A 21,115-nucleotide genomic window follows, 5' to 3' on the forward strand; every position below is an offset into this window, starting at 1 on the left:
AAGTGCAACAGCATAACGTAGATTTTATGCCAATTTCTGGTCTTAAATTGGCCATAGCATAAGTTTTAAACATCTTAACACCAAATCTCTTCCTGATTGTCTGGAAAATAACTGTACTAGTATAACAAGTTTGATAAATGTCAACAGAATGCGATAAATACAGAGTAAGATTGACATAACGATGTACGATGCCATTGGCGCACCCTGATCTCGGAATAGCCGAATGCAAAAACAAAGTAATGAGTTGTTATGGTTTGTAGATGACAGTGACAAGGGTAGACGTCGCAGAAGGAGGAACCACAGTGCTCGATGTAGCTCAGCAACCAGTTCCATTGTCCTTAAACGGAAAACAGGTAGGATAGAGTGCTAGTACTTATCTTTTTTTTTTAAATGAACATTTTTGATGTGGCATTGACCTGTAGTAGTAGTAGTAGTAGTAGTAGTAGTAGCATCCACTATTTGATTATACAGCTGTGGGGCCCATCTAAGATAGGGGTGGGCAGCACTCAGCTAGTCTTCACACTTGTTTAGTGACATCAAAGGGTTAGAAAATCTAATTGTAGAGTTCATCAAAAATGGAAGAACTTCTTCATGTTTGAAATCTATTTTCCCCCCATATCTTTGTGAACAACAATACATTGTAACACTTTGATTGCAATCACTACATCAAATTTATTCAATTTTGTTGTTTTGCCTTTAGGCATCATTCCAAGGATGCTGGCTACCAAGGACACCCTTCTGAACATGTGCTTACAGAGAGGGAATTACACACAGGCTCATCAGGTAAGAGCTTGAATAATGTTAAGTATGAATACTATATAAGGCCTCTAACTGTTTGTTGTTGATTGTATTGGAGTTAGGTAGAGCTAAGGTTTAGATAAGTATAATTTCAATCAGTAAAGCTCACTGCCAAAGTCACCATTATATCACCCAACACACTCTTCATATCCTTCCTATTTATATAGGTTATCAAGATGTTCCAGTTCAAAAATGAAGCCAATGTTGCAGAGGTCAAGTTCTCAGAGAACTATGAATCAGCTATCAAACAGCTTCAGTCAGTGGAGATGAAGTCCAAAGGAGGCAACACAAGTGGGAAACCAGAGAAGCCTGCTGTGAGTAAGTCACCGCTGGGTGCCATCGCCAGTGCTGCTGCAGCAGGGATGGCTTCTATGTCTCTCAACAACATCGTAGACCAGCTGTTGAAGACAGAGAAACTCCCTACTGTTGTGTGGGCTGATGAGGAAGAGATGGCTACAAAGCCCCACATCTGCTCCCTGATCAGGAATGAAAATGTTCCAGCCATGATCATCTTTGACTTAGCCTGCACTGCCACCAACTCCTGGGAGGTGTCCAGGTCTCTGCTGGAGATGGCAGACAAGAAAGTCATGCCTGCAGTCAAGACCCAGGAACTGCAGACGTACAAACTTGGGAAGGAAGATCAGCACAGGATCTCCAAGGCTGAGGAGAGTATCGCTGGCTTTGAGTCTGTCTTCAGACAAATTGTCGGGATAGTAGGAAAGGACTCAGGGGAGAGCTCTTCTCTCGTAAGGCCAGAGGTGAGAATTTGGAAACAAGACATACATTTGTAGTGCGCTTTACTTCTATTATGTATCTGTATGTGGTTTTGTTGCTTTTAATTCTTTCCCATGTAGAAGACATTTAGTTTATGTCAGGCTTGGTTGAATTTTAAACTATGTACAATTTCTTTCCTCAGGTCAAAGCAAAGTTCTTCCAACACAGTGCAAGGGACATTTTAGGCAGAGGCTCCCAGTCCCTGGATGGGGAGGAAGTTAGAAACCAGGTCAGCAGTCTGCTGGAGAAGGAGAAAGCTGTGGAGAGACTGGTCAAGGCTCTGTCTGAGGATGGAGATATCCAGACAGGCGAGGGCAAGACTGGCAAGACCAAACGCAGCGCAGTTCAACAGGTATGGCTGTTCATTGGCTGGCAAGACTTCAAAATTGCTTTTCTTTTAATTCTTTGATCATGCTGCTTAAAGTAGACAGCGGTTAGTGTTAGGTTCAATTAATTATCATTTGCCCAGTTTCACCTACCTTTAACTATATAACAATGATTAAAAATGGTAACAATATTGTGAGAGTTCTCAAGATTTGCCATAATTGTTGTGCAGTAAGTTTAAAAACTGTTTTTAATTGCACACTTCAAACAAGAGTATCCATTAATATTAGGATAAACCTGCAGAAGTAGGTCAATCTATCTATTTTAAGTATGTTAATGTTGTCCACATTCTACCTAGGCTATACAACACCTGATCAAAGTGTTTGATGGCTACCCTGTGCTGTGCAGCAGCTTGTGGCACCTGGAGCACCTGGAGGGTCGTGGGGATGAGGATGTGCAATGGGCAGACTTTCTCAGGAGTCTGTACACCCATGTCAGCACCATGACTGCCCTGCTCAATGAACATCAGGGTAAACTCTTACCTAAAACAGAGTAGGCTTGGTTTTGAGCTGGATGTAATGTACCTGTGCCATTTGTTGACAAATGAGAGTTGCTTGGTTTTCGTCTATTGAAACCCATGTTGTAATAAAAAATTCTCTTCTTCATATTGTTTGCTCTAGATTTGGCCAAGCAGGGAGGGGTCTCCCAGATTAGGCCTGCCAACCCTTTCCTGGTGCTGTCTGAAGGACCCACCTTCACTCTGGGCAAACTGATGTTTGACAAGGGAGTGCCACCTGACCAGTGAGTAGGATGCAGTCCTTAAGGAAATATTTTACACATAGCCTCTGACTAAACTAGCATTTTTACATGAATATACTGTGCATATGATGAATGGATATCTTGACTGCTGACCATCTACAGGTTACAGACAGTAGCTGAGCAGTTGCGGATGGACCTGGTGCATGTGATTGTGCAGAGTTGCTGTCCCAGGGTGCCACTCACCACACAGCAGCCGCAAACTTCTGGTGAAGAACTACACCAACTCTATCAAACAATTGAGTAATTCAACATTGAACCAAATTCTAACAACCAAGCATAAGCAGACACATAAGAATACATGTACTTGTGTTTTGGTAATGGTGTTAAATGTTTGGCATTTCTGAATACACTACCTGTTTTGTGGAAGGTATCATCATGTTTCTCTCCCTCCCAGGGGACATGTGGGTTCTGAATGCAGCAGACCTGACTGAGGTAGATGAAATGGATCAGAGCAGCACCTCTCCACTACTGTTGGCTGAAGATTTGCTCATCCAGATGGTCAACCTGCTAAAGGGTACGTTTGATAAAGTTCTGTACACAAACAAACAAATTTGCAATCAATTAGAGTTATGATTTATATTGTATTGCCTATAAATGACAGTATCATCAGTATTCATATGGACCCTGTGGTAAGTCAGAAACTAAGGATAGATTCCTTCTATTTTGTCCAGCTCATGCCCAGGATGGAGTGTTTGACCAGAGGGGAGGCACACAAGTCTGTCAGTCCTCAGACTACCAGGACTTGGCAGCAGCAACTCAACAGTTAGAGGCAGTGGATCTCACTCTCCTCAGTACTGATGCAGAGAAACTCTGCTTTTTCACAAACATCTTCAACCTGATGTTGGCCCATGCTGCCCTGGCACAACTTACTGCCAGGCTGAGGAGTGGGAGTAAAGATGCCTCCTTCAGTTTGTTCTATTGTAGCAATCCCCTTGACAGTGTGATCTGGCTCAGCAGCATTGCCTATAACATTGGCCAGATGGGAACCGTAAGGTAAGTATGCAATAATGCATACTCTGTGTTCCCAGTTGGATATAGGATTTTGTACTTTGAAGAAAAACTTCCCATACTAATAAGTTCACCAGTGATGGTCATCAGCTATATTCTTAACATTATTTCTGGGTTAACAGAAACATGCTATTTAAACCAAACTTCTATTGGAGAGTCATACATGTTTAACATGTTAGTTAAAATGGTAACCAGAATCTGCCAAATCCTATAAGTTATCTTCATGTCATCAGGGCATGTTGTGGCCTGCTCTGTCATGATTATTTACCGGTAGTACTGTGATTGAAGGATCAGGAAGTCATAGATCTTACCAGAGCCTACTGTCACCTGTTCCTTTCCAGTGCACTTGACTTAAGATTCCTGGTGTTGCATCATGGGTTGCCCCTACCATCTCACTACTCCCTACTGAAGGACAGGCTCCATGGTAAGCCTGACACTATTATTGTTTTCTTTGCAAATCAAAAGGTTTTTACATAAAACTGTCAACATACAGATTACGATACCTATAATGTCTATTGCACCACTTCTGCTCACATAAACTCTATGGTTCGTCCATAGGACTGTCTCCAAACGACCCCTGGCATGAGTTCCTGCCCCCTGCAGACCCCAGGGTCTTGTTTGTGCTGACAGAAGGGGCAGCATCTTCTCCACCTCTTCAGGTAACACTAGATAAACATGTATTACATATCTGATATGTCATAGATTCATATATTATCTTTTGAGTAGATTCCAACTGCCATAGGGGCTGGGCATTGGATATCAACATGTCACACAAGTACAGGTAATTTTCAACCGCACCAGGAAGGATGTCCTACATGCACGAGTAACACTGGTCATTTTTAGAGCTGCATGCATGGTACTGGGCTACAAGACGTTAATTGTCCTCCTTTACCAAAGCACAGGATGTCATTTGAGAAAATGTGATGCATTATTAAAAAAAATACTAAAGGTCACTTATTTTGCACAATCACCAGTTTCAGCTGGTAAGCATGTTGTTACATCCCACTGCAGGTGTTAAAGCCAGATGATGTGGAGCTGCAGCTGGAGACAGCTGTAAGGCTGTACCTGGAGACACAGCTGGTGGTGGATGAAGCCATCTTACATGTAAGTCAATAAGTTTGAAGAAGTTATGTAGAAAAGTGTATCAGCAAGTGTATTTTCTATTTTGTATTCATTGTTGTCCATTATTCCTGTCTACCTTTAGGTCAAGATACCAGAGTTGCTAAACTGGTACAAAGGAGACTTCCTTGGTGTGGACCCTACACCTGATGACCCTCTCCTGGCCCTGATGTCAGTACTGGCTGACCACTGTCCTCCCCACCTGGCAGATGTACTGTGGAAACTGGAGGCCCAGCAGGAACAGTCAGGTCAGGAATATTCACTGGGAGTTCTGTACATGACATCAACCCCTAACCATCTTCTTCTGAACCAGTCATCATTTTTCCTGTCAAGCTCTGGTACCAATAAATTCAGCTGATGAATGTATTCTACCAGTTAGTAAATTGGTGAATTTGTGAATACTTTTCTAAAATTACCACTTGCCACTCTTTCAATATATTGTACATTTGAACTTTAGGACAATCCCAGCCAAGGACCACTTATTCTCTGGTTCCGTTTGAGGCAACATTCCAGTATGTCTTCATGTTTGAACGGTCCACTGGTTCAAGGCAGGCCAAGGTGGAAGACTCCCAACTTCTGTCAGCACAGGACTCTGTTTCAAGAACAGATGAACAGTCCTCCATGTTTAGAATATCCAGCACAACTCAGCAATACTTGAGGAATAAGTCTCACTTGGTGGCTACTTTAGCTCAGCTTATCTGTAGACAAAGTGAGGCATCCTCCCAAGGGGAAAACACAGAACAGCCTGAGGAGCATCAGGCAGAGGCTGAGGATCACGAGGAGAGTGCCAATGACATCAACCAGACAGTACAGTCCACCACGTTACACATAGAAGACGAGTTTCCTGTGTTGAACAACTTCATCCATGCAATGGTGCTTCCTCTGTCCAACCAGCTTACAGACATCTTTGAAGAAAGGACACCAGGTTCTGCTGCCATCATTCCCAGTCTTCTTTCTAGTCACACAGATAAGAAATTAGCTGGCAATGTAAAAACACTCCTGCTGCAGCTGTTACAACAGGGAAGGATGCAGGAGGCAGTAGACATTGTAGAGAACCAAAGCTCTGTCCTTGATGTGGAAAAGACAGCCCTGCTGTGTGACTTTGTGCTGTGCTGTGCTGGTACACAGGCAGATATGGAGCAATCTGAAAGCTGGAGATATCTCCTCAGAGTAAAGGATCCAGATGTATCTGCTCATGTGGTTCTGGCCTGTTTGGGTCAGTGGCCTGTGGATGTCTGTGTGGAACTACTGGAGATGTGTGCAGGCAGCAGTCCGAGGTCTCCTGCACTGGAGAAGGCAGTGGAGAAGGCACTGCAGGAGATGAGAGTTTACCAGAGGGTAAGATTCATTCATCATCCCTTCTGATGGATTTGCCTTGAAATATTTTTAATGTGGTGACATACATGTATGTTCTAATCTTTCTAATCTTTATGGTGCTTAAAAACTTGATTAACACTGCAACATTTGTAAAGAGGCATTTTGATTTACAGATAGTGAACTGTGCCCTGGAAGCTGCCCCGGCTGTGTACCTGGAGGAAGAGACAGGATCCAGCAGTCTGGATGCAGATGTCAGCGCATTCACCAGGTGGCAGGCTGTAGCAGAGGAGTCTGTGGCAAGCCCTAACAAGATCCTGGGGATACTGCTGAGGGCAAAGGACTTCACAACAACCAGGGAGTGGGCAGAACTGCATAATGTCCCACAGAGATTGAAGCAGGTTAACATCCAATTCTGTATGAACCGTATGATTTTGCTGTTAAGGAATTTGACTTCTGGATTCTTGCTGAATTCTTATTTGCAGCTATGACATGATTGTGTAAATGTTTTTTTATTTAGATGGTAGAGGAGCAGTATGTCATCTCTCTTCTTGAATATGGCAAACACAAGGCAGATACTACCAAAGCGTACCAGGTACTGTATTTTTAAAGACAGCACTACAGCTCTGTCATAATGATGTCAGTTACATAGCTTTCCAATTGCATCTCATGTACTTACAAGCCATGATGTCCTTACAAGTAACTCATGTTTGTCTTCAGGCTGTAATTGTCATTTGGTTGTAATTTAATGAACACAGTATTGCCAAAAATAAATCATTAGCCTGTACATTGTGTAACTTTCTTGAACTGTATATCCTGTTTGTTTTTTCTCTAATAATAAGCCATTTGGTCATTAACATTCAGGTCCTGCAGAACATAGGATCTGAGTCGACCTGCCTCTCGGTGTGTGAGAATATCCTCCCAAAGCTGCAGCTGGTTGAGAGTCAGCTGTTCCTGCTGCAGTACCTGCTGGACCACCTGCAGAATGAGCTGCAGCTGGACAAACTGCAGCAGTTCTGTCTCAGGAAAATGGGTGCAAAGGTACAGTAGCTTCCTATCTGAAAGAGTACTTTATAATTCATGCTGCCAGACCCTGTAGCTAGAAATAACTGTGTCGATATCTCACTTACCTCTGCTAGGGATTCAAAGTCATCTTTCTGAACTATAAAAAAAAATTGTGATATCATTCTCACAGCATTATTGACATGCCGGTAATGACTTTGATCTTCCTCTCCGCAGGCCCTCCTGTGCCTCCCATCAGGAGCCCGCGGGGAGTATGACCACCTTGTGACCCAACCTGACCTCATTCTGGAGCAGCTGCTCATGAACATGAGGGTAAGACACAACTTTCCTCCCTATTGAAGAAACTATCTCTTTGATTACTGTAAGACATTTTGCAGCACTTTGTTTTAAAGTATGTTATTCTGTACAGCATTGTCAGTGGGATTTATAGGTACAAAAGATTCACCTGGATTTGTAACCTGCAGGTTGCCTGGGCGTCCCAGGTAGTACAGGTGCTCCATGAGGAGTTGAGGAGGAGTAAAGACATCGCAGACCTGCGCTGTGACCAGCTGGATGTCATACTAGCCAAGTATGCAGCCAAGGCACTGGACTTCCCTGTGGTACAGTACAGAAACTCATCAGGTACTAGTCTCTTGATGTCGTTAATGATCTGGACATATGGTCTTTGCCAGAAGAGCTGATTTTGTCTATCTGTGTGTGTGTGTGTGTGTGTGTGTGTGTGTGTGTGTGTGTGTTACCTTTCTTTTCATACCATTTTGACTACAGTACTTCTCACTGTCCTCATTTGTACAGACTCAAGAAGCGAAACACCTGCCACCCTGTCACCCACCCCCACCCCCATGGAGAAGACAGTCACCCCCTCTGTCACACCTTCAGCTTCCCCCTCTCTCGTCAGAAAACATGCAGGGTCTCCAGGGAAAGGTATTCTCTCACATTTTTGCATGAAATTTGAGTAAGGCTACTTTGTAACATTGTATTCTGGTTTTCTAAAATTTTGCTTGCAACATTTTCAAATCTGTATGTCTATGGTGAAGGTTATGCTTGCCATATTCGAACATTCTGTGGGCTTGTCTTCAGTTACTGAGTTATAGTTGCATGTTTGAAATTTCATCATCATTGTGTTGTAATTCTGGTACATGTATTTACTGAATGCTCTTTGGATTGCAGTAGATATACAGTTAAGTCCTATGTTTAATATAATGTACTATAATCACAGATATTCTATAAACCACAAGAGAACTGGATAGTCCTTATCAGATTTGAAGTCCATGATGGTTTTCTGAGTTTGTTTCTGTTGGTGTAGGTGACAGCAGCAGCCTGTACAGCACCAGTGCCAGCGGCAGGAGCTCGGCCAGCCTCCTCAGCAGCAGTGTTGGACAGAGGAGTCCTGTTCCCAGCAGGAAGGTGAAATCCAATGTGGGAGTCATGGCAGCATCAGGCTACATCCTGCCTGAGGTGCCTCCCAGCAGGGCTCAGTGGGTACCTGATGAGGACGTCACACACTGCATGGTCTGCAAGTTTGAGCAGTTTGGGATGGTAGGTGGAGACACTTTCAATATCAGAAATGTTAATGACAATCAATACTTTGACTGTTGATATGCACGCTCCTTTTAGATTTGAAGTGATCTACGTTCCTTGTTATGTTGCCCTTTTCCAGTTCAACCGTCGGCACCACTGCCGGAGATGTGGCAGGGTGGTGTGTTACAGTTGCTCCAGTCACAAGGTGCTGGTGGCTGGGTATGGAGACATTCCTGTCAGGATCTGTGCTGAATGCCATGAGCAGTTCTACAGGGGAAGGTGGGCTAAGCAAAAATGCTCTGTTCACTGATTGTTGTTCATTATCAACAGATATATCCACTTGAATGCATTTCAGCACCATGGAGAGGTATGGACATATGCAGGCAAGAAATCAGTAACAACGGTTCAAATTAAGCACATTTTAAATGAAATTCAGCCCTTGTAGATGAATGATTTGTAATATTATCAGTAGTGTTTTGAAAAGCACACTCATAACCAGTTAACCTACTCCTGTTAATCTACACCTGTACAGATCCCGGCCCTCTAGTCCACAGCTGGAGGACAGACTGAAGGCCAGGCTGGCAGGTAACAGAAAACCTTCACTGTCTCATTGACAGACCATACTAATGTGTGGTCCAGGTATTTTGTCTAGTGTATAGAGTACAACCAACAACAATAAAGTTGATAACTTGATATGGGAAGATTGTTCAGGACAACAGCAATGATGATGGATTTTTGCATAAGAAGGGTATGTATCAAGTCAGTGTCACAGCAACACTCGGTTGGGTTAAGGCGGCCTAGGCTGATATTCATGTTCGAGTTCGGACGTGTGTCTGCACGATTGCCACATACATGTTTCGAACCCGAATCATGTTCCACCATGTTCGATATGACGTCATTCGAATAGAACGCGTGTTCGAATTCGGGGTTACCGGCGGTCATTTGTATGTTTCCCCTGTAAACCCGCGTTGTTACGCATTTTATTCACGGAGTATGACTTAAACGGCTTTACGCGCAGCTGAAAACAACATAATTCATCTTTAGAGTAATCCATGTTTACGTATTATCACTTTTTTATCAAAATTGTCCGAGGCTATTTTGTATATAAGTCGAAATTTTTTAACTGTGGCGATTTTTTAACGAAAAATGACAGAAAAATAGCTGTTTCTGTCGTTTTTGGCCCAAAAAAACAATGTAACTGTCATTTAAAACAAAATAGCCTCGGACCAAAAAAAATAGGGGCTTGGCTTTCTACTTGTAAAATATCATGATGAAAGGTGTTGTTACCGCTTGCGCGTAAAGCCATGAAGTAAACAGCTTTTTTTTAACCAAAATGTTGATTTTTAACCCCAAAATTCAGAAGTAGTAAAAACAAAATAACCTTTATTCAATATGTTTCGAGTACTACTAGAACTGTGTGAAGTTAAGTTGTGGTGCGACCAAGCTATCAAAAGTTACAGCCATATGTATGAAATACTAATCATAGTTGGCCATAGGCTGCCTTAACCCAACCGAGCAATGGAACAGCTTCTGCCACATGTACATGTACATAATGAAGGTGTATTTAACAGGTAAGGATTATTCTGTATCTTAAAATGGACATTTCAGTGACTGTTCAAAACAGAAACATTTCAGCCTGTTAAGTACAACACTACCTGTAACTGCACCCAAGGTATCAGCACCAGTCCTGTGGCAAGTGGTGCAAGCAGTGCCACCAGCGAGGCCCTGGAGCCAGACTTCCACCAGGAACAGCTAGAGCAGCAGTGGAGCTGGAGGCTGGAGTTAGAGGAGGACAGGAACACTGCTGTCAGGGAGGAGTTCTACTATGAACAGGTACAGCTGAAAACAAGGCACTGGTCTAGTTGTACATTCATGTTAGGAAAATGATCTTGGTGATATTTTCAGGACATCTTTATTTTGATGGCGTTGAAGAAGAGTTGCTGTTACAGTTCTACTCGGTAACCCAGGTTAACCAACCTTGAAGTGGCCTAATGGCCGTGTTACGTGGCGACCAACTAAGTAAAAAAAAAAACTTAGAGTTTGCTTTCCAAGCAAGCCACCATCATTGCACTTCACTTTTGACATTCTTAAAAGTCAAAACCAAAAGGATACTGCTATTGATATGTCTTTTATGTCTTTACATTTTAGTCCTACATACATCTGTTTAGCACATTTAAAAGATCCTTGTATGTGCCTTTGTGTGTCCCCTGCAGGCACCCAACACATCCCTGTGTGTGTCCCTGCTGAACCTCCACAGTGATGACCAGGCTGCAGGCCAGCACATGGTGCAGCTCAGCCACTCCCTGTCTCTCAACCTCAACTACCCAGATGTGGACTCCAGTCTCATTATTAGGTTGGAACTTGAGTCTTTACTACCAATGTTATACTGGTAACACTTAGATGTTATATTTTCTGTAAGCATGTTACATAGCACTTTCTTCTTCAAAGGTAAAAATTTGCACCAGACACTAATTTGTTGGTGTGAGAGGGGATAAGAATGTGTGTTATCATTATTCCAGCATGCTGCGCTACCTACTGTTCAATGCCAAGATGAAGTTTATGAAGGCAGGTGAGAGTTCTGGGATTGAGATGTGTGACACATACCTGAGCCATGTGGATGTTCTGAAGATGCTGGCCCAGGCCCACTTCCAAGGCCTGCCCTCCATACAGGAGCTACAGTCAAAGGACAAGGCCAGGTAAGGACCAGTAACAACACTTGTTACTTTTAAGGCCTCTAAAGTAAAGATGACTCTTTCTAAATATAACATCTGTGTCCATTAAATCACCAGGGTCCATAATATCACCACCTTGAGAAACAGTGTGCTTAAAGATATTTTTACTGCAACATACTTTTGGTATGCACTCCTTCACACATCAAATGTACATACATTTGCAAAAGAGACTGTAAGTTCTACATTGTACTGTACATTCACATTCATATCCCAGAGATGCAAAAATGGTCTCTTGAGACCAAAAAAAGAAGAGGAATATTGCTTCTAATTCATAGTTCTGTTGAGTACAGAATTTCATTTAAACCTTTGGAAAGGTTGGATTAAGTAAACACCACTTTATATACAACTCTATCTTGATATTCTCTGACCATCCAGACGGCTAAGGGACAGGCTGATAGAGGATGAGCGGCTGGACCTAGCCATGGACTTCTCCACTAAATGTGGGCTGGACTCTGCTGGTGTGTGGGCAGCCTGGGGCATGGCCTACCTCAGAACAGGGAACTTCCAAGCTGCCAGGGAGAAATTCAGCAGATGTTTGAAGGTAAGCATGAAGAGTGGCTGTCTAGAACATTTCATGCTTTTTATGTTATGTTCACAGTGCAGTAGCTGATGAATAACTTGTTTGTCTGTTTGCTTCAATCATTGTTTCTGCAGCCCCCCTCAGATGTGAACATGATTAGCTATAGCTCCAAAATGCTGACAGGGATCCTTCAGTGCCTTGAGTCTACCTCCACTGCCACGCTCGCTCCAGGCAGGGACCTGGTCAAGAACCCCTACCTGGTCAGTAACTCTTCAAGTGACAATAGATCCTAATATTATTTCTCTTCAGAAAGAGTGTGATTTCTATCTGCGGACATATTACAGATATAATGGACTCTAGCAAGTTGCATTCATTCTTGTGATTTGTGGATAGGTGTATGTTTAGAATTGTTGCAAAGTTATGAGAAGTTCCTGTTGACCCCTGCAGGGTCTGTCTGGCAGCAACCGGGCATCCCAGCTGTCTGACCAGGTGTTCCAGGAATGTCTGTACTACCTGCAGATGTACGGGACCCACCTGGATCTCATCAACTTCTACTACAGCCACAACAAACTGCCCAAGGCTGTCAAATACACTCTAGATAAGGTTGACTGTGGAACTTGTCTACAAAATGTGTATGCTCTAGCAGTTTGAAAACATGATACTGAGATTTGGTACCTAAGTATAGATTGATAAAGTCTGTTCTCATTGTACTACTTCAAGTTCATTCTGGGAAACTTGATAATGTAATACTTGTAGCAATGGCCCTACTTTTTGTTCAACAGCACTGCTCCCCAGAAGTGTTCATCGAAGGTTTGCTGGTTCCCTGCCTGGGTCGAGCTCAGCTGCCCAAGCTACAGGACCAGATGGTCATGTTTGATCCCACCCTGGTGAGGTGGGCCACCTACCTGACTGCTGCCTGCCGTTATCTCAACAAGAACAACCGCAACTACAGCTTATACCAGTTCCAGATCTTTATGAAGGTGGGTTTTACATTTACATGTATATCTGGTGCATCTGGTTAACCCAAAAAAGCTGTGGCATGGTACATTGAAAAGTGCAGGTTGCTGAAGTGTTTCCAAACCTTATCAATATTGCTCCACAGGACTATGTACGAGCTGCCATGACCTGCATCAGGTTCTTCTCAGCCAGAGCCAGTACCTACACTGAGCTCTTTGATAGGCTGCATCATTTAGCTAGTGCCAAGCAGCACCTCACCACTGTCCTTGAGGAACAGCACAGTGATAGCATGGGCAGCAAGACAGCTGGTGGCCATAGCCCAGTACTGACAGGACGGTCAGCTGGCTGGGGAGAGGATACCGGTAGTAAGGAACCAAGTATCAAAATGACCATGAGCAGACCAGAACTGAACAGGTTAGAAAGTTCACCTAGAGTAGAGTGTAGTCATAATGTGTGTCCTGTTATAGGCATCACTATCAATTATATCAAATCAGACTTTTCACTTCATCTGTTGTGATTGCACTGAAATCGTTACAAATTGACGGAAATATAGACTAGATTGATTGCTATTAGCAGTCTTAGATTTGTAGCTAAGAACTCAGTCTCTGTAAAGCCCCGTGCCATGTTTCACAGTTTGTTGTGTCCAAAACCATTTTGTTAGACACATCAACACCATCACCCTTCAGACGGATGTGACCAAGTTCCTGCACCGCTGCATGACCCTGGCACAGAAGGGAGCGTCCAGTGTGGGAGGGGAGACGGCCAGTCCTGGGAACCTACCCTCTCTCTTTGGTAACAACAAGGTCAAGTCTGAGGTGGCATGTATGGTGAGTCAGCTGTGTTCTGTGGTTAAAGTGGTGTTTTAGCTTTTGTTGATAAGTCAGAATTTATACTGGGAAACAAAGAGTAAGAATTATAGATACTTGTGTGCAAAAAGTGTTGTGTGCAAAAAAAATTCTTTCTTGTAAATTTTCCAGGTCCTGCTTGCTGGAACACACATCCAGGATGGGTTTGGGCTTGCTTTCAGGATCATCCAGGTATTTTTCGATTCCATGATTTTCGATCTTCTTGATGACACAAACCCTGATCCCATTTGAGTAGTATTTCACTGTATATTCAGGCTGGTAAGACTCTGATAAGACAGTTGCATTTGTCAGCATTGAAACTTGTTATTGAGCTAGAAAATTGTTATTTTTCTGCAGGACTTTCACCTGAATGCCACCCTAGTGTATATCCAGGCCGGCAGGACCCTGGCCAAACAGAAGCAGTATAAGGAGATCAGCCAGCTGCTGCAGTGTGTGGAGGAGTCAGGCCTGTCTGATGAACAGAGCTGGGATGAGATCATCGGAGCTTGTCTCCTGGTGGTGGCTGATGACCCAGGACAGGTAATTGTGGGGAAAATATTTGCTAGGAATGATGTGCCATCTATTGTATGCACATCAAACTATGATCCTCATTATCGGAAACATTGTCATTCTTATCAACCATTATTGTATCTGGAAAATAAAGTTTACATGCTATTTAGGGAGAATACATGGTCACCAGTTCTCTTTCATGAAGCAAACCTGTGTTTATTTGTAGTAAGGTGTTGTGATATTGATGTTGTATACATTTATTTGTATTTATTTTGTGTCACAGTCAAAAGAAGCTGAAAGCTTGATCAAGAGAATCAGAAGTGATGCCAACAAGGTAACCTCCATACCACTTGGAATCTTACTACCTATAACATTTCTATTTGCCATATTTATTACTTCAAAAGTCTGAAATGTGTAAAACACAGATCTCATGAGCCTGACTGAAATCTCGTCTTCCTTCCCAGATCAATGCTTATATCCTGTGTGGAAAGCTGAAGTCTGCATACCTGATCGCAGTGCGTGGAGAGCGTGTAGATGACATCCGGCGGATTGCTGGTACCGCGGAGCGCCATGGCCAGTCTGCGGTGAAGAGTATTTGTGACAAGTGGCTGCTGGGATGGGAGGAGAAGAGGCAGAAGGAACGTCAGCAGCAGGAGCTGCTCAGGAACGTCAGGAGAAAATGACAGAAACAAGACTTCCCATATTTCTCCAGCTCTTAGCATACATGAACACGGAAATCATTTTGATAGATATACTAATAGTGCTTTTTCCTTTCTTCTCCACTCTTTGATTTGAAGATATACAATGAATTATATATGAATTATAAAATATTTAATTGCCTCAGGTAGGCCAGAAAGTGTCGGGAAAATATCAATTTCAGATGTACACATATGGAGGTAATCTAAGTGTTTTTCCTTTCATACTATGAATGATATGGAACTGAAGATTTAACAATGAAGATTTAACAATCATAAAACATCAGTTACTCTTCGAAGGTAGCATCATTCATTGTTAACATGCTAGTACATCATGCAGTAGCAATTACACTGCCAGAAAGTTAGGTACGGGCAGTTCTATTGGCTACCGTCCTGCAAGTTTGTTGCAAATTAAAACCTTTACAATATACTAGTACATGTATGTCTATTTGCTGTAAATTAAGGCAAAGCCATGAATGTACATGATGATTATGATGCAAATAAGTGTCCATCACATAACCTCAGCATCTAGTGCAAGCACAGCTGACCCTTGTAAGATTGGGAACAAAAGATGATAAACCAGATAATGAGAGAGTGAGTTAAATCCGTGACATGCTACTCAATGGTCTTTTCAATACAAAAACCTCCCAAAATGGTAATAAAGAAGAATAATGCAAAGTATGTCAATTGTACATGTTTCAATTTTTTTAAATTAAAATATAAAATGTCAAGAGCAATTTCAGGAAAAATTTAGTAACTATACAGAGTGGTCAGATTAATATATTGGTAAGATTTAACAAGCATATACATCAATATATGAATATGATTTACAAATAGTGATTGTCTCCTCACTTAAGTAAACTGATCTGGATCTTCTCCTCAGACAGTTGGTTCCTCCAACCATACTGTGCATACCATGAAGGATATGTTCTTCACCTATATACAACATATAGATTTCATACCAAGCTATACTCCTACACTATGTTACTATTTATGCACTATAACCTAACCGCAGAAAATATAGTTACATATAACTATAGGTTAAGTTGAAATTCAAAAATAAAAAAGTAACAGGTGACAATGACAAATCATTGGAATTTGCTGTTTACATAAAAGAAATTGTATCATGGGGGCTGTACAGTCCATGATGACACAAGTAGTTTATGGAAAACTAGGTATCAAAAGGACAGGCAGTACAGCAAAGCCACTAACTTGTCATAAACGAAAGATAATCTACAGTAATTTGTGGCCTGTTTTAGGCTTGCTGCTTGAAATCAAGAAAATGCCACTGATCTATAGTGAACTCAACTACAATGTACTATAATTATAGCTAGGAACTGTTAAATTGATGTCAGTTTCAAGAGCTTTCAACCAATTCAGAATTGAATTACAGTAGATATATTTTTGACATCATCCCCAGACTTAGATGACCCTGCTAGCACTGGGGTCATATTCAGGATGGTCTGTGATGGGGGCTTTGTCTGACACTGTGGCAGGCATCTGGGTTTGAGACCGTGCTCTTCTGTTTAACCTCCATCTCCAGAGAGACATCCCCAGATTCACACCCCACATCAGGAAAGTCACCCAGAAGGCACCCTGCAATCAAGCAACACATTACTTCTCACCCTTCACCTATTATCTGGTCTAATGCTGCCAGTTGCTGTACCAGTAACACAATTAAGTTTTTCTGTAACAGCAATATTTGGAAAAGACTTGTATTTAATTGTGGTATATTCAAAAACTGGATTGTGTCATCCTAAAATAATTAATTCTTGTACAAGTATTGTAATGAAGGCCCCGTGAGTGCCAAATATAACGAGCAACTTTGCTTGGTCTTACCTGTGCAGCTGCCAGGTGTGTATAAAATGTTGAACCATTGTACGATCCCCAGTCCAGAGTTGGTGCATCTACACATCTGTTCAAAATCCACAAAAAAATTCACTTCCTAATTCTCTGAGAAAATGAATTGATCTCAAATTCAGCATATAATATATTGTAAGATTCATAACATTTAAAGAGTTCCCATTAGAAAAATAAGTAATTTCCTTCACTTAAGGTATCATTAGATAATCTACGTACTTGAACCCTAAGCTGCTGAGAGAGTTGCACCACATAGTGAACCCAACTGACATGACACAGGCAGCAATGAAGACCAGGGCCATCAGTCCTGCATTACACAGGATGGCTGGCATCACCCACATCTCTGTCCTGGAAACAGAAAGTTGTCAACAAACTCCTTACCCCTGCTTCTATGTTGAGAGTTGGACAACTTGAGTCAGATTTTTATTCAAGTACTCTACCAGTAAAAAGAACCTTGAGGCTTGACATGGCTATGGGCAAATTTAAGTGCAATTTTCCTACATCACCAATTTTCTGGTACAAATTCTAACCACATTCTGAATTAACTCCCACTGTGTTTCACATTGTACTGTTGAAACAGTAACAAAGCTCTTTAATCTGATATTTTGTCATGTCAAATTTGCAAATCATGGTACCTACGGGTCGATCTGTCTGTACAGGGCGTATCCATGGTAACCAGCAGCCAGTAGTCCATAGAACAGGGTAAACACACTCAGGTAGATACAGAAATGGCAGGAGCTGGGAGAACCAAAGCTGTCCACTTCAAATGTTTTGGCCGTTTCATTTTTCCATTTCAGGCTTCCGTACAAGATACAATTAGAACCAAAGTTGGCCTGCAAAGAAAACAGTGTCATACATATCAAACTGTTCCAATATGCTGGGTGGTTGCACAACAGAAAGTACTAAATAGCACAACAGGTTTCATTCTTACCCAGGTTACATTCCCGTATTGTACGTTTAACGTCAACTAGAAAAAGAGCTGGTGGTTTTTGTCCCAGGTGGTTTACCTAATTGGAATACAAGTCAAATACTGGCTCATCCCTGACTGATCTATAATATAGTAACTTGATCAACGCCCCTCCCGTACTTTTAGAACAGTCCACTGACCCCATTGACCCGTCCGCTAGCTTAAGATCCTTCTTAATATAAATGAACTTCGTTATCTTCAAATTACTCATCACACGCATGATTGACATAACGTTATGACACCACTTGTCGTCGTCTCGCAATGAACTTGAATGAATTTTCAGTAACGTCGTCACCAAGCATATTCGACTTCCTGCCCAACGTGTTTACACTTTAGCAGCTAGCTACTACGTTACTCGAACCTGCTGTATTTCCACCGCTATTCTCGCCAAGCTGACAAAGAACCGAGCCTCATACCTCTTCAAGACCGGTAGGAATCGATGTGGCTAAGCTGGCAATCCCGCAGGCGGCGTAAAGTAAAGTTTGGACTAATAGCATCACATTCACTCCAACTCCTGCCATTTTCCTGCCTTCGCAAACTTGAAGTACTGGTGCATCATGGGACTGTTGCCTTGGGGGGCGTGTCGTTCATGGCGACGCCTCAGGAGTGGATCCTTTCTATGGGTCACGTGATAGTTGATGAATTAATCGCGCTAATCTCTTGTTGGACGCCAGACTGCCCCCTCCCATCTTGGGAAGGAGGCCAATCCCAAGAGGGGCAAATTAGTTCCTGGCTGCAAGAAATTTTTAAACCCTGGTTTTGACCACATCCGTGTCCATAATATCACCAGGGTCCATAATATCGCCACCTTGAGAAATAGTGTGCTTTAAGATATTTTTACTGCAACATACTTTTGGTATGCACTCCTGCACACCTTAAATGTACATACCTAGGGTATGTTGCAGTAAAAATATCTTAAAGCACACTTTTTCTCAAGGTGGTGATATTATGGACTATGGTGATATCATGGACACAGATGTACTAGTCACTAAGTAGCAGATTTTTTTCTGCAACATGTTTCCAGTAAATTTCTTTGCTCATACATTGTACTGTACTAACAACATAGGAGGAGTGTAAATATGGAGTTGGGTTAAAAACTTGAATATTATTCATATCCAACTTTCTTTTCAAATTCATTGTCATGTGGTGGAACATTCCCATGCCACAAAAGTATGTGGCATAGGTTATTCACAGCCTTGTCACAAGTGGGTTGGTTGTCTATATGATAATGCCAGGTTTCAGACAAGGATGGACTGCCCTAATTAGCCTGTGCATCTACAGTGGTATGACATGGAAAGGAAGATTTTAATGTTAACACTCTAACAACACACACCATTACCAGATTTCCAAATATGTAATGATACAGATAACGTTACATGAAGCTATTCTTTTTTTAGTGTGTTGTAGTTCTGCTGTCCACATCACTTTAACAGAGATCTAATATCAGTATTTGTTGCTGTGAAACACACATTCAGTGTGTTCCAGTATATATTGACAAATCAGTGTCCTGAAAGTTAAGTTAACTTCCTTATTTAAAACCATACTGTTTAAGGATAGCATTGAAACTACAATATTAACAAATAAACCCCCTCCCAAAAATAACCCTATCTTAGATTCTCCAAACAATCGAACTATACTTAAATCATATGGGCAATGCAAAATACATATGGCAAACACTTTGACACATTTTGAAACATTTTGAAAAATACCCTGTACATGCTTCAATTGTCTGTGTGAACAAAATGACAGTTCTTTTCTATATGCAATCTGAGATAATTTACAGTAATGAAGGTTGGACAACACCTCTGTACTATATGGTTAATATTCTAATTCCAGGAACCTTGTCACAATTGAAATGCAAGGAAATTTATGATAACGAGTACTGTACTCAAGCATCACTCAAGTCTTTATACTGCCGGTGTATACACAACTTCGTTTGCCTGACAGGTCTGAAGCTGTGAAAACATCAAGATGTTTGTGCCTGTCAACTATGTTACAGCTCCACACCACTCTCTGCATCAGTGTCTGATGACTCTTTAAGTTGTTGACTGCCGATAACTCGCAGTGTCCAGCACCTTCTTTCCACACATGGCACAGATTCCTGTGTTAAAAGGCAAAGAAGAACATTATATTGTGATTCACTCTATCATGGGGTAAAAAGTAAAACTACATGTATTACTAAAATGTCTGACCAAGCCAAAATGTAACTACTACACTTAACCACAGTACTGGTCCATTACTAACACTAATGCTGTTCATGCAATTCTGTTACAGACACATTTTGTCAAACAATGATTTTAACTGGTCTACATGTAGATCTTACCTTTCTTGTAAGCACACCCTTGGCAATAATGTGAACCCTTCTGGTGAACAGTAGACTTGCAGATCCTGCACTTACGGAACTCCTGATAGGGGGAGAACCTGACAAATGTAACAAAATACACAAAATAATTCCATCTCAATCCATCTTGTAGAACCTCTGAATAGGTCAAAATAAACGCAGGTTCAAATTCATTATGTTACAGTGTAGCATTGTTACAAACTCATCATATACTATATACTAGTACTTGAGTAACTGCTTTTTGGTGTATTGTATTACCTGGATGTCTAACCTTCATCGACGTACAAAAAGCAGTTACTCAAGCAACTGGATATGATTCTGAACAAGGTATATATATACCTGTTTTTCTTCTGGGTTAGCAACTTGTTCTCATTGACTCTCCTACCACCTCCCTCTGTAAACAGAATATAATAATAGTTTTGTCTCCATCTGTGCAAGAGAACCAAGTCCCTTTCTCTACCATATGGCATGATATCACAAAGATGCATGGATACATTCATGTTCAGATGGGTCAGTAGCCAGTTTTAGCTATGGCTACTACTGGGGCATCATGTGGAGAGGCAGGAAAGGAATACTAGTAACTGTTCCAGCAAACAGATTAATTTTCCAGTTATAGTTACCCTTGACCTATGGGGGTTACATTGTATATAGTGAAAGCTACTACAAGTATGAACAAATACTTGGCTGGATATGGAATTATTACATTTTCATTAAAAATCATTTAACGGCCGTTATCTATACCAAATTTGTTGCAGTGAATTACATGTTCAACATGCTAAACATATATATATCAGCATAAAGTTCAAAGTACCAGTTGTGTTTCTTGCTCCATCTTTCCATGGATCTGGAGTGATGACCTTACCCAACTTCTTCTGACCTATGGGAAAATATAACTTAACGTTAACTTATAATTGCCAAGAGATGAGTAATAGAAGATTATGCATAATCTACAGTACTAATAGAGCGCCAAGTCATACTCTCTTAGACACCA

General features: G+C 41.6%; 3 protein-coding genes across 3 annotated transcripts in view; 1 reads left to right on the forward strand and 2 right to left on the reverse strand.

Moving 5' to 3' along the window:
- LOC109471136 (zinc finger FYVE domain-containing protein 26-like) overlaps positions 1-14,950 on the forward strand; it is a 23,438-nt gene extending 8,488 nt beyond the window's left edge. The window contains exons 15-48 of the mRNA XM_019770365.1: positions 966-1,556; positions 1,715-1,924; positions 2,255-2,426; positions 2,577-2,697; positions 2,818-2,921; positions 3,110-3,229; positions 3,387-3,708; positions 4,065-4,147; positions 4,282-4,382; positions 4,735-4,827; positions 4,928-5,090; positions 5,300-6,180; positions 6,333-6,557; positions 6,677-6,751; positions 7,021-7,197; positions 7,396-7,491; positions 7,644-7,800; positions 7,972-8,100; positions 8,483-8,715; positions 8,837-8,976; positions 9,230-9,282; positions 10,370-10,530; positions 10,911-11,050; positions 11,217-11,393; positions 11,805-11,970; positions 12,084-12,209; positions 12,397-12,552; positions 12,732-12,929; positions 13,052-13,320; positions 13,568-13,733; positions 13,884-13,943; positions 14,109-14,291; positions 14,545-14,595; positions 14,726-14,950. Coding sequence (XP_019625924.1) covers positions 966-1,556; positions 1,715-1,924; positions 2,255-2,426; positions 2,577-2,697; positions 2,818-2,921; positions 3,110-3,229; positions 3,387-3,708; positions 4,065-4,147; positions 4,282-4,382; positions 4,735-4,827; positions 4,928-5,090; positions 5,300-6,180; positions 6,333-6,557; positions 6,677-6,751; positions 7,021-7,197; positions 7,396-7,491; positions 7,644-7,800; positions 7,972-8,100; positions 8,483-8,715; positions 8,837-8,976; positions 9,230-9,282; positions 10,370-10,530; positions 10,911-11,050; positions 11,217-11,393; positions 11,805-11,970; positions 12,084-12,209; positions 12,397-12,552; positions 12,732-12,929; positions 13,052-13,320; positions 13,568-13,733; positions 13,884-13,943; positions 14,109-14,291; positions 14,545-14,595; positions 14,726-14,944 — 6,318 coding nt within the window. The 3' untranslated portion in view covers positions 14,945-14,950. The remainder of the gene's footprint in view (positions 1-965; positions 1,557-1,714; positions 1,925-2,254; positions 2,427-2,576; positions 2,698-2,817; positions 2,922-3,109; positions 3,230-3,386; positions 3,709-4,064; positions 4,148-4,281; positions 4,383-4,734; positions 4,828-4,927; positions 5,091-5,299; positions 6,181-6,332; positions 6,558-6,676; positions 6,752-7,020; positions 7,198-7,395; positions 7,492-7,643; positions 7,801-7,971; positions 8,101-8,482; positions 8,716-8,836; positions 8,977-9,229; positions 9,283-10,369; positions 10,531-10,910; positions 11,051-11,216; positions 11,394-11,804; positions 11,971-12,083; positions 12,210-12,396; positions 12,553-12,731; positions 12,930-13,051; positions 13,321-13,567; positions 13,734-13,883; positions 13,944-14,108; positions 14,292-14,544; positions 14,596-14,725) is intronic.
- A 478-nt stretch (positions 14,951-15,428) lies between these two features.
- Positions 15,429-18,540, reverse strand: LOC109471135 (transmembrane protein 179B-like). The gene is made up of 5 exons (XM_019770364.1): positions 18,200-18,540; positions 17,456-17,649; positions 17,036-17,164; positions 16,796-16,871; positions 15,429-16,552 (listed from the first exon to the last, which is right to left on the reverse strand). Exons 1-5 carry the CDS (start codon positions 18,302-18,304, stop codon positions 16,379-16,381), a joined length of 678 nt encoding a protein of 225 aa, XP_019625923.1. The 5' UTR covers positions 18,305-18,540; the 3' UTR covers positions 15,429-16,378.
- A 529-nt stretch (positions 18,541-19,069) lies between these two features.
- LOC109470938 (cysteine-rich PDZ-binding protein-like) overlaps positions 19,070-21,115 on the reverse strand; it is a 2,373-nt gene continuing 327 nt past the window's right edge. Inside the window, exons 2-5 of the mRNA XM_019770034.1 lie at positions 20,936-21,028; positions 20,464-20,518; positions 20,107-20,204; positions 19,070-19,884 (exon numbers count right to left, since the gene is read on the reverse strand). Coding sequence (XP_019625593.1) covers positions 19,820-19,884; positions 20,107-20,204; positions 20,464-20,518; positions 20,936-21,028 — 311 coding nt within the window. The 3' untranslated portion in view covers positions 19,070-19,819. The remainder of the gene's footprint in view (positions 19,885-20,106; positions 20,205-20,463; positions 20,519-20,935; positions 21,029-21,115) is intronic.

Source organism: Branchiostoma belcheri, unplaced genomic scaffold, assembly GCF_001625305.1.
Source record: "Branchiostoma belcheri isolate BF01 breed outbred unplaced genomic scaffold, Haploidv18h27 scaffold24, whole genome shotgun sequence".
In the NCBI taxonomy this organism is placed as follows: Eukaryota; Metazoa; Chordata; class Leptocardii; order Amphioxiformes; family Branchiostomatidae; genus Branchiostoma; species Branchiostoma belcheri.